Below are 12,609 nucleotides of genomic sequence, written 5' to 3'. Positions count from 1 at the left end.
GTTCCTCTTCGAAATCTTTTTGTAAGCTGATCAGGGAACATCGTCTCTTTGATGCATGGCGGATCCAACACCCCCTTCACAAACAATTCACCTTTTACTCCACTCCTCATCGTAGTTATTCACGCCTAGATCAATTTTTTATTTCAGCTCCTCTGCTCCCCCTTCTGGTTTCCTCTGATATCAACCCTATCACATGGTCTGATCATGCCTCCTTGACCTTAAATCTCCTTTTCCCTAGTGTTAGGCCTAAGGTGGGTCATTGGCGCCTTAGTGAAACCTTTTTAACCACGGAACATCTCCGTGCTGAGCTTTCACAGGGACTTGACATGTATTTCCACCACAATGTAGGCTCTGTACCATCCAACTCAACCGTATGGGAAGCCCATAAGGCGGTATTTCGAGGTCTGTGTATCTCCATGGGCTCTCGCCTGAAGAAATCCTCAGAGAGTGCCAGGACTACCCTAGTCCGCCAGTTAACTTTGGCTGAACGTAGACTTCTCGCAAAACCGTCTATTTCTGGGCTGCGTAAAGTGACCTCTCTCCGTGACCGAATCAAGGCTCTTGATGCCTGTAAGTCCACTAAATCTCTTCTCTGGGTCAAGCAGAAGTTCTATGAATTTTCTAATAAACCTCACCGCATGCTCGTTAATAGACTCAAAGCCCAAACTCCCTCTACACTGCCGGACCATCTCATCCAACCGAATGGGGACCCTACTTATGACCCCCATGTAATGGTCTCCCTTTTTGGCTCCTATTACGAGTCCCTTTACAACTGTTTGACCCCAGATCTCCATCCTCCCCTCACAGAGACTTCTTTCGATAGGTTTTTTAATCCTCTACTATTGCCGAAGCTATCGCCCTCTGACATCTCGGCCCTTAATGCTGACATTTCCTCTGAGGAACTATTTGATACCATCAAACATCTCCCCTCACGCAAATCGCCGGGACCAGATGGACTTCCCTACTCTTACTACAAGACTTTCATTGGTATCCTGGCTCCACATCTTCTCTCTCTCTATAAGGATTTTTTCAAGGGTATTACTCCCCAGGCTGACTTTTCCTGTGCATACATTTCCGTAATTCCCAAACCGGACAAAGATCACTCTATTTTAGATAATTACGGTCCTATTGCCCTACTTAATTCCGATTACAAGATTTTTTCTAAAATCCTAGCCAAGCTCATACACAGAGACCAAGTAGGCTTTGTTCCTGCCAGACATGCAGCGGACAATACTAGGAGATCCATCAACCTGGTTGACTTGGTTAATCGGTCTGCTACGCCCACCATTTTATTGAGCTTAGATGCCCAAAAAGCTTTCGACCGCCTCAGCTGGCCTTATATGTTTATGGTCTTGGAGAAGTTTGGCTTCCGTGGCCCCTTCGTGGCAGCTTTAGAAGCTCTTTATTCTTATCCTTCCTCACAGGTCAGATTGGCCTCCTCTCTCTCCCCTCCTTTCCAGATGTCGAATGGTACGCGACAGGGATGCCCACTCTCCCCTCTATTATTTATCCTCTGCTTGGAACCTTTGGCTATTGCAATTCGGTCTCACCCCGACATACAAGGGATATTATCCCATGGCCATGAATACAAACTATCTCTATTTGCGGATGATATCCTCCTTACACTCTCGAATCCCCAAATCTCTCTTCCAGTACTGCAAAACATTTTATGTCAGTTTGGGACTCTCTCGGGTTACAAGGTTAATACTTCCAAAACTGAAGCACTTCCACTTCATATCCCACCAGCTGTTCTCACGTCTCTCCAGGAATCCTTCCCTTATCGATGGTGCACTCATTCTCTAAAATACTTGGGTACTAGTCTCACTTCCTCCTACGATTCTATATATGACGCCAATTTCCCCCCCTTATTTACAGCTATTTCTCACTCCTTGAAATTTTGGGATACCCTTCCCATATCCTTCCTGGGACGCATCAATGTCATAAAAATGACTGTACTGCCCAAACGTCTGTACTTATTTGCGACCCTCCCCATTCCTGTTCCTATGTCCAGACTACACTCCCTCCAGAAATCCCTTCTACATTTCATCTGGTATAATAAGCGACATAGAATTGCACGTAGTGTACTACTCTCTCTGCGCTCTAGGGGAGGCCTAGGGGCACCGGATATCGTGACCTATTACTATGCTACTCATCTCCGCTTCCTCGCATTGTGGTCTTCTTCTAACCCTCCCAACCTGTGGACTGAGATCGGGTCCTTACAATTGACTCTGACTCATTCTTGCTCTCTCCTCTGGTTGACCTCGGCGGTGGACCTTGTCCCTATCTGTCATTTTTTCCTTGGCCCCATGCAATTCTCCATGAGTATCTGGCAGAAATGTAAGACTAGGTTTGCATTGACATCGGATTGCTCCGCACTGACTAATGTCCTCTTCAACCCCAGCCTTCCAGACAGTTTGGCCGTGTCCCGGGTGCTCCCTTGGGTCACAGCTAACCTCTTCCAACTACGTCATTTAGTACACCCGTGACTCGGAGGCTGCATCCATTCGCTTACCTCCAGAAAAAGGATCTACCTTCCCAACACTTATATATCTACCTCCAGATATGCCACTTTTTCTCTACCATGTCCCCCACATTGACTCTTGGGAAACCCACTCCCTTTGAGCGTCTGTGCATACAGGGTCCACATCAAAGGGGCTTAATTTGTAATACATATAAACTTCTTATGGATGCCTCCCCCCTCTCTAATGACACTCACCACTACATGCGCAAGTGGTCCCAGTTTTTACAATGTGACATTGATCTGATGCAGTGGAGGAAAATTTGGGAAAACTCATGTAAATCTTCTGTCTGTGGTTTATAAGGAAAATACATACAAAATGATGATGCTGTGGTACAAAACTCCTGATGTAATCCATGCCTTTAATCCGAATGCTTCTTCCGCTTGCTGGCGTTGCGGGAAAGACCTTGGCTCTCTTCCACATTTTTTGGATGTGTGGATCCATCGTTCCCTTTTGGGAAGAGGTTTTGTCCTTTTTACAATTGCTATTGCATACCTCCCTTCCCTTTGAACCTCTGTACTTTTTATTGAGTCTGCCATTCCCAGGTCTTCCCAAAATGGCCAGGAAATTCGCCACACATATCCTGACAGCGGCTAGAAGAAGCATTCCTATGTGTTGGCTATCCTCTATTCCTCCTTCGATGCCAACTCTGTTTAAAATTATTGCTGATGTGAGACAGATGGAGTACCTGACTGCTCTACACGCCTGTTCGATTGCTGTGTTCGAGGCAATGTGGCACCCATGGGATAATTTCACTTCCTCCCACCTTTCTCCAAATGTACGGTTTTGATGGCCTCCTCACTGTTGCTATGTGACACTATGTCTGTATGTATATATATATACACAGTGGGGCAAAAAAGTATTTAGTCACCACCAATTGTGCAAGTTCTCCCACTTACAAAGATTAGAGAGGCCTGTAATTGGCATCATAGGGAGACCTCAACTATGAGAGACAAAATGAGAAAACAAATCCAGACAATCACATTGGATGATTTAGAAAAAATGTATTTGCAAATTATGGTGGAAAATAAGTATTTGGTGAATATGAAAAGTTCATCTCAATCCTTTGTTATATATCCTTTGTTGGCAATGACAGAGGTCAGACGTTTCCTGGAAGTCTTCACAAGGTTGGCACACACTGTTGCTGGTATGTTGGCCCATCCTCCATGCAAAACTCCTCTAGAGCAGTGATGTTTTGGGGCTGTCGCTGGGCAACACAGACTTTCAACTCCCTCCAAAGGTTTTCTATGGGGTTGAGATCTGGAGACTGGCTAGGCCACTCCAGGACCTTGAAATGCTTCTTACGAAGCCACTTCTTCGTTGCCCGGGCGGTATGTTTGGGATCATTGTCATGTTGGAAGACCCAGCCACGTTTCATCTTCAATGCCCTTGCTGATGGAAGGAGGTTTGCACTCCTTATTTTCCACCATAATTTGTAAATAAATTCTTTCCAGATCAGCCAATGTGATTGTCTGGATTTGTTTTCTCATTTTGTCTCTCATAGTTGAGGTCTCCCTATGATGCCAATTACAGGCCTCTCTCATCTTTGTAAGTGGGAGAACTTGCACAATTGGTGGTGACTAAGTACTTTTTTGCCCCACTATATATATATATGTGAAAACTAATAAAAATTGTTAATACAAAAATAAAAAATAAAGGTAAGTATAACCATATATTATAAGTGGGCGCTGATATGAGCGCAAAAGTAGTGCAGTGGAAATACGTCTATGAATGACGTAACAGTATAAACGTGACAGTCCTAGTGAGTCCAATCACAAAATAATGATGTCCATCATGCAAGGTGATCGGTGCTTCATGACCATCAATACTGGTGCCAAGATCTGGTGAGGTGATGCACTTACCAGAAGTACATATAATATGCGCATTATATGTATATTCTTATGATGGGGTCATCGGATCTGGTCCGAGGCTACGGGGTCATCAGGCTCAGCAGTGAACACTCAAGATGATAACTCACACTCGGGGGTCTCACTCTGCTCACAGACTCATCAGGCAGCTCTAAGCATTGACTCCACACTCCTAAATGGCTCCACCTTGTGAGGCTCGGAATAATCAAGCCAAGATGTACTTTGCACCATTTTGCGCTCATATCAGCGCCCACTTACAGCTGCAAGAAAAAGTATGTGAACCCCTTGGGATTACGTGGAGTTTTGCATGAATTGGGCATAAAATGTCTGAATGTCATCTAAGTCACAACAATAGAAGAACACAGTCTGCTGAACATAATACTACACAAACATTAGATGTTGCCATGGTTTAATTGCACATAACATGTAAACATTCACAGTGCAGGGAGGAAAAAGTATGTGAACCTTTGGACTTAATAACTGGTTGACCCTCCTTTGGCAGCAATAACCTCAACCAAACATTTCCTGTAGTTGCAGATCAGACCTGCACAACGATCTGGAGTCATTTTGAACCACTCCTCTTCACAAAACTGTTTCAGTGTAGCAATATTCTTGGGATGTCTGGTGTGAATCGCTCTCTTAAGGTCATGCCACAGCATTTCAATGGGGTTGAGGTCAGGACTCTGACTGGGCCACTCCAGAAGGCGTATTCTGTGCTGTTGCAGCCATTGTTTTGTTGAATGACTTGTATGCTTTGGGTCATTGTCCTGTTGCATCATCCATCCTCTGCGAAGCTTCAGTTGGTGGACAGATGGTCATACGTTTTCCTGCAAAATGTCTTGATAAACTCTGGAATTCATTTTCCCATCAATGACAACAATCCGTCCAGGCCCTGAGGCAGCAAAGCAGCCCCAAACCATGATGCTCCCTCCGCCATGTTTCACAGTGGGGATGAGGTTTTGATGTTGGTGTGCTGTGCCTTTTTTCTCCACACAGTGTTGTGTATTCTTCCCAAACAACTCAATCTTGGTTTCATCTGTCCACAGTATATTTTGCCAGTAGTGCTGTGGAACATCCAGGTGCTCTTTTGCAAACTTCAAACGTGCTGCAATCTTCTTTTTGGACAGCAATGGCTTCCTCCGTGGTGTCCTCCCATGTACTCCATTCTTGTTTAATGTTTTCCTTATTGTAGATGTGTCAACAAAAATGTTAGCATGTGCCAGAGATTTCTGTAGGTCTTTAGCTGACACTCTGGGATTCTTCTTTACCTCATGCAGCATTCTGCGCTGTGCTCTTGCAGTCATTTTTACAGGACGACCACGCCTAGGGAGAGTAGCAACAGTGCTAAACTTTCTCCATTTGTAGACAGTCTGTCTTACCGTGGACACATGAACATCAAGGCTTTTGGAGATACTTTTGTAACCCTTTCCAGCTTCATGCAAGTCAACAATTCTTGATGGTAGGTCTTCTGAGAGCTCTTTTCTGCGAGGCATGGTTCACATCAGACAGTGCTTCTTGAAACCAGTAAACCCAAAACAGGTGTGTGTTTTTTAAGGGCAGGACAGCTGTCAGCAACACATCCAATATCATCACACTGATTGGAGTCAAGGTTGGCTCACTCCTGGCTCCAATTAGCTCTGGGAGAAGTCATTAAGCTAGGGCCTCACATACGTTTTCCTCCCTGCACTGTGAATGTTTACATATTATGTGCAATTAAACCATGGCAACATCTAATGTTTGTGTAGTATTATGTTCAGCAGACTGTGTTCTTCTATTGTTGTGACTTAGATGACGTTCAGAGCACATTTTATGCCCAATTCATGCAAAACTCCACGTAATCCCAAGGGGTTCACATACTTTTTCTTTCAACTGTATGGTTATACTTACCTTTATGAGATATATGTTTTTAGCGCTGCATATTTTTTTCTATAAATTATACAGTGTAAGGGTCAGGACACATAATATTGGTATTCAGTAATCAGTGGAAGCTTAAATGTTTCCTGTAGACAAGTTGCAGAGATCCCACACCGCTGCCTCCCATCTCCTGAGACTGCACTCAGTGACTTGGGTCTGAGACACTACAGACATATCCCTCCACCCGGCACAGCCAGCAGACAACAGAGAAGGTCCCCTGGAGGAGTCAGGCACAAGGCAGGAGACCCCAGTCACATGTCCTGGGTGCCTACATTATGCAATGCTTAGAGTAAAAATCAACATTTTGCTGCCAGCTGAACCCCAGAACCTCCATAAATCCAGTCTAGAGACATAAATTGTGTCTGCAGCACAGAGAAGGAAGATTATCCGAGAGAAATCCAGGAATACAGGACGGGGAACACAGCTCAGGAAAGTGACCAGGGGATTACAGACTGATATCACCCAGTCCCCGCCCTACTCTGGACCAATCAGTGAGCAGTATGGGTGGAGGAATGGATTTAGTGTTCATGACCCACCTGTGCTGATCTCTGTAGGAGTGTCCTCCTCTATAAATGTCCCCGTTATTCCATCCTCCTCCATAGACTGCTGATCATCCCTCACATACGCCTCTTCTTCTTCTGCTTTAACCTCAACTTTTATATCTATCAGATCTTCAACCTAAACCAACGGAAGAAAAGAAAATAACATCTGTAAGACATAAGCGTTAATATTGTTACATCACATAAAAAATCCACACATTGTCTCTATGAACCCATGCTCTAGATGCTCCATCCCACCAACCTTGTAACAATGAGGGATGGTGTGATCTTCCTGTGTGGAATCTCGGGAATACAGAGGACGGGGACATCTCTCTGGTGGGTTCCTGGTATTAGGTGGCTCCATCATATCCTTGTGTCCTTCTGAAAACTCCTCCATCACTCCATACTCCTCATCCTCCTCTTTATACTCTTCTTTAACATCAATATTATCATCCCCGAGGATTCCACTCTGAAAGATATAATAAAACATTCATTGTAACAAACATGCTGTGTATAAATCACAACTACCAATAATTGTCATCATCTACCTGATGATGGTGAGGGATGGTGTGACCTTCCTGTGTGGAATCCCGGGAATACAGAGAACGGGGACATCTCTCTGGTGGGTTCCCATGACTGGATCCATCTGTAGGAAACACACACACTGACTGAATCCATTGTTTCTATGTGTTTATCAGATGATGGGGGATCTAGGTGGATCCTCCGTACTGCTCTCTCCTTTACAATAAAGTCTCCTCTTACCCGGTGATGTGAGGGGCGGCTGATTGTCCATCATGACGTCCTTGTAGAGATCCTTGTGTCCTTCTAAATACTCCCACTCCTCCATGGAGAAATAGACAGTGACACCCTGACACCTTATAGGAACCTGACACACACAATGATACAGTCACCATCCAGACACATCCCTTGTCTGTTACTGGAGAATGTCCCAGAATTCCCGGCACCGCTCACCTCTCCTGTCAGCAGCTCAGTGATCTCTCTGGTGACTTCTAGAATCTTCTTCTTCTTTCTCTCTTCTATCAGGGAGGGAGGTGGAGGCAATGTGATGTCATATGATCTCCAGACTTCACAGGAGGAAAACTCTACATCTGAACACAAATAGTCACATCAAATGATATTCCCAGAATCCTCCTCACCTCTCTATTCAGGTCTCAATTTATTATAGCCCCACTTAACTCTGGATGGAGGGACATTGGGAAGAGGAACTGTGAGGTCAGTGTGATGTCATAGGATTCTCTGACTCTGGATGGAGGGACATTGGGGGGAGGAGCTGTGAGGTCAGTGTGATGTCATAGGACATATAGACTCTGGATGGAGGGACATTTGGATGGGGAGATTTGAGGGGTCCTCTATATGAGGCTTCCATACAAACCAAATCCTTGTTCCTGGGTGCGTCCTACCTCTCCTAAACTGAAGAGTGACCTTTGACCTTTACCATCCAGAAATCTGTCCGGAATCTGTGGAAGTAAGCTGTCATGTGATCAGGTGACGTGCGGAGGAACGGAGTGTAAATAGCAGACAATTGTCTCCAGAGCCCCTAATGGTGGGGATGGATTTGGCGGCGTGCTGGTGCCAAGTTTCCTCCCCCCAGGGTCACTGCAGGTGTGGAGAAAAGCTGTGTAAGAGGATATGGAGGAGAGATGAGGAGGAGATCCAGGAATCAGGAGAAAGGTCAGGGCAAGCAACAGACAAGTATGAAGACAAGGCGGTTGGCCGCACAAGCAGTGATGTAGTGTATAAAATCCTTTGTTGGAATCCTTTACACACAATGTAGTAACACATGACAGCTCCAGGACAGAGCAGAGGAACAGAAGACGCGTCACACCAATACAGGCTTAGTCATTACTGATTTTTATTTGTCCAGAACAGCTTTAAATAACATGTAACAGCTGATAAGGATTTGTCTGGAATCCGGGATAACAAAGTATACAACAACATGACATCATTAATATCATGACACATAAAGTGACAACAATCCCTGTAATATATGTGGTTCCTCGGACAGGTCACAGATATATGAAATGGAAACCAGCATGATAAGGAAGGATGAGTGACACCTTTTATTTGTTCAGTCCAAGCAGGGAGGTGGAGTCACCCACAATATAATGAGACAATAAATGAAACAATCCTACATAGACATGATAACATCCCACCCGGCACTCAGCCCTGGAGGGAGGTGTCTGCAAATGACAAATCCAAACAACCTTCCATTTACATAGAACATGAAAGCCTGTATTGGTGTGACGCGTCTTCTGTTCCTCTGTCCTGTCCTGGAGCTGTCATGTTATTACTACATTGTGTGTAAAGGATTCCAATAAAGGATTTTATCCCCTACATCACTGCTTGTGCGGCCAACCGCCTTGTCTTCATACTGCCCCTGTGACCACGGATCAGGCCGGCACCTACGTGTCTGTGGAGGGGTCATACACATTCCGCACTCACTTACAGACGTCTTTTTGTTTTTCCTGTAAGCCAGCTTTGGGAGCAAAATATATTATCATCAACTCCTCCCCCTGAAGGGGTTCATCTACGTATTATTATTATACAGTATTTATAAAGCGCCAACAGTTCGCTCAGCGCTGTACATTACAATGGGAGATAGTACATGAGACAATACAGTAACAATACAATACAATACACGAGGGGTTCGAGGGCCCTGATCTTTGGAGCTTACAATCTAGTTGGGAGGGGATAGTGGTACAGGAGGAAGTGGCTGTGGGGGATGGAGTGGTAGGAGGAGTGGAGGAGATCGGCTGTTAGGTGAGGGTGGGGTAGGTTTCCCTGAAGAGATGGGTTTTCATGGTGCGCCTAAAGGTGAGGAGGGTTGGTGACAGTCTGATGGATTGGGGTAGTGAGTTCCAGAGGATGGTGGAAGCCCTGGAGAAGTCCTGGAGACGGGCATGGGAGGAGGAGACCAGGGAACTGGAGAGTAGGAGGTCTTGTGAGGAGCGGAGAGTATGTTTTGGGTGGTAGATGGATATCAGGTCGGTGATGTAGTTCGGGGCAGTGTTATGAACAGCTTTGTACGTCAATGTTAGTATTTTGAATTTTATGCATTGGGCAATCAGAAGCCAGTGTTACCTCCTCTGCTGCCAGATCCAGGAATGTCTCCTCTCTACTTCCTTATTCATGGAACTTCCTGTCTGTACCCAACATCATTTCCTGTCTGTACCTGATATCACTTCCTGTCTGTACCTGACATCACTTCCTGTCTGTATTCCATAGAGACCTCCTTTCTGGGTAGAAGTGAGATCCCCACCTTGTGGAGCTCAGAGAGGTCCAAAATCCCTCCCCCGAGCAGTCATATATCTCTGTCCCCCTTGGTGGGAGTGGAGGTGACCCCTCTATAAGGATCTACAGTCCATACACACCCAGCACAAGGCCGGGGTCACACTACCAGACGCTTCTCGGGGCTGCAGTTCCTCTGAGCTCCACAAGGTGGGGATCTCACTTCTACCCAGACAGGAAGTCTCTATGGAAGACAGACAGGAAGTGATGTCAGGGACAGACAGGAAGTGATGTCAGGTACAGGCAGGAAGTAGAGAGGAGCCATTGGTGGAAGTGGCAGCAGAGGAGGTAATAAGATGTTATGTTCTATTTACACCCAGTAACGCCCCCATCATACCCATCCTCTTCCTCCATAGTCATCTCCGTCCTTTTCCTCCATAGTCACATCCATCCTCTTCCTCCATAGTCACGTCCGTCCTCTTCCTCCATAGTCACATCTGTCCTCTTCCTCCATAGTCACGTCCGTCCTCTTCCTCCATAGTCACGTCCGTCCTCTTCCTCCATAGTCACGTCCGTCCTCTTCCTCTATAGTCACATCTGTCCTCTTCCTCCATAGTCACGTCCATCCTCTTCCTCCATAGTCATGTCTGTCCTCTTCCTCCATAGTCACGTCCTTCCTCTTCCTCCATAGTCATGTCCGTCCTCTTCCTCCATAGTCATGTCCGTCCTCTTCCTCCATAGTCACGTCCGTCCTGTCCTAATCCTGCTGGGAGGTGTCCTAATCCTGGGAGTGTCCTAATCCTGGGAGGTGTCCTAATCCCCCCTGTGAAGGGACATCTCTCTGATGTACAGAAAGTGCTGCAGCAGCTCTGACACTCACAAAGGAAATAGTGTTTATCCATTTGCCTACCAGCAACTTCCTGGTTTACAGGAGTGCACGCCCCCCCTTGCTGCTCACGCTGTGGTTGGACACAGCATGAGTTTGTCGTCAGGCTTGCAGCCAATGATTGTGGCTGTGAACCTGCTGATAACTGTGGCCAACCACAGCACAGAGATCAGGGTGTTAGTGATCACACATGAAGATCTGGCTGCTTCTTCTCCCTGATCTCACTTACCATTCAGAGCTGAGATCAGGAAGAAAATCCATCCAGTCTGGGAGTCCAATCAGCACACATACACTTGTTAGGCACACAGTGAACCCCTTGATTGCCTTCCTGATCACCCCTGTCACCCAGACAGAGTCATTAGTACAGTGACAGTGTACAGTATTATCACAGATCTCTGTATTAGTGTCACTAGTGACATCAGTTAGTGTCCCCCCCAGTCAGTGTCAGTTACTGCCAGTCTCTGATTGGCTGCCACATTATCACAGTCACACTATAAATCGCTGATCACTAGTATAGTGTTTCTCTGGACCAGTATCCTGGTCACGGTCAGAACTATACTAGTGTCCCCGATGGAATGGTAGAAATTCTGAGGCCCCTCTGCACACTGCTATATACCCTTCAAGCAGACTCTGCAATAAATAGGGACATTTAGTTCACACATATTACAATACAGGCTTAAGCTGCCAACTGCGTCAAAGTGATCCCTCTATGGCCAGTCCTACACAATGGGGAGAGCTACAAGGTTCAGGTCTGGCTACTGACCCAACAATACAACAAACAAGAGATCCCTGTGCTCAAATCCCAACAGCTAGTGTGTGCTCAAATCCAAACAGCTAGTGCATGCACTAGCTGTTGGGATATGAGCACATGGATCTCTTGTTTGTTGTATTGTTGGGTCAGTAGCCAGACCTGAACCTTGTAGCTCTCCCCATTGTGTAGGACTGGCCATAGAGGGATCACTTTGATGCAGTTGGCAGCTTAAGCCTGTATTGTAATATGTGTGAACTAAATGTCCCTATTTATTGCATAGTCTGCTTGAAGGGTATATAGCAGTGTGCAGAGGGGTCTCAGTATTTCTGGTGTTAATATGCGGTTACACCCCTTTAGCACCTGATGGATAAATGCATGCACTAGCTGTTGGGATTTGAGCACAGGGATCTCCCGATGGAATGTGTCCCCATAAATGCAGTGTTAGCAGGATCAGCCCTGATCACTGCCACCACTTGCATTTAGCCCCCCCAACAAATGCAATGTCGGTATAATTTTTCAGATCACTGCCATCTCTGATACATTGTCTGCAAAACACAGTGTCAGCAACATCTGAGCCTGATCTCTCCTACCACTAGCAGATCATTTTATTTCTAGCACACAAGCAGTCCCTGATTGCTAGCCAGGAGCTCTTTTTCCCATAGTCACCACTAAGTACCTGTAAATTTAGTGTCCAAAAAAAGGTTCCCTAGGGAGGCGTACAGGATTCCCAGCATGACAGATGAGAGTGAAGGGGAAGCCTCACTATCAGAATGAGGCTCAGATTATGGACCTGTAGAGAGCAGTGACACCCCAGCAGGTAGGTCTGATGATGGTGAAGAGGTCCCTGCTAAGATCAGACACGCCCAACCCCATTCCCAGGTTG

The 12,609-nt window shown here is 45.9% G+C and overlaps 1 protein-coding gene across 1 annotated transcript; it reads right to left on the bottom strand.

Moving 5' to 3' along the window:
- Positions 1–2,880: 2,880 nt before the first annotated feature.
- LOC149468171 (uncharacterized) lies at positions 2,881–7,538 on the bottom strand. The gene is made up of 4 exons (XM_089670692.1): positions 7,389–7,538; positions 7,103–7,309; positions 6,838–6,979; positions 2,881–2,969 (listed from the first exon to the last, which is right to left on the bottom strand). Exons 2-4 carry the CDS (start codon positions 7,235–7,237, stop codon positions 2,881–2,883), a joined length of 366 nt encoding a protein of 121 aa, XP_089526818.1. The 5' UTR covers positions 7,238–7,309; positions 7,389–7,538.
- Positions 7,539–12,609: the final 5,071 nt, after the last annotated feature.

Source organism: Staurois parvus, unplaced genomic scaffold (assembly GCF_062004578.1).
Source record: "Staurois parvus isolate SC_StPar_1 unplaced genomic scaffold, SC_StPar_1.0 ptg000092l, whole genome shotgun sequence".
NCBI lineage: Eukaryota > Metazoa > Chordata > Amphibia > Anura > Ranidae > Staurois > Staurois parvus.
This window is presented reverse-complemented; position numbering and strand designations above follow the sequence as displayed.

Bases quoted from the DNA above. Each gene is read 5' to 3' on its own strand.
- LOC149468171 (XM_089670692.1), bottom strand. From the start codon at position 7,237: ATGGAGGAGTTTTCAGAAGGACACAAGGATATGATGGAGCCACCTAAT. The intron at 6,980-7,102 runs GTTGGTGGGATG...CCGTTGGTTTAG, and splicing joins CCATCCCTCATTGTTACAAG to GTTGAAGATCTGATAGATAT. The intron at 2,970-6,837 runs GTGGGTCATGAA...TCTTCCCAAAAG, and splicing joins TCCTACAGAGATCAGCACAG to GGAACGATGGATCCACACAT.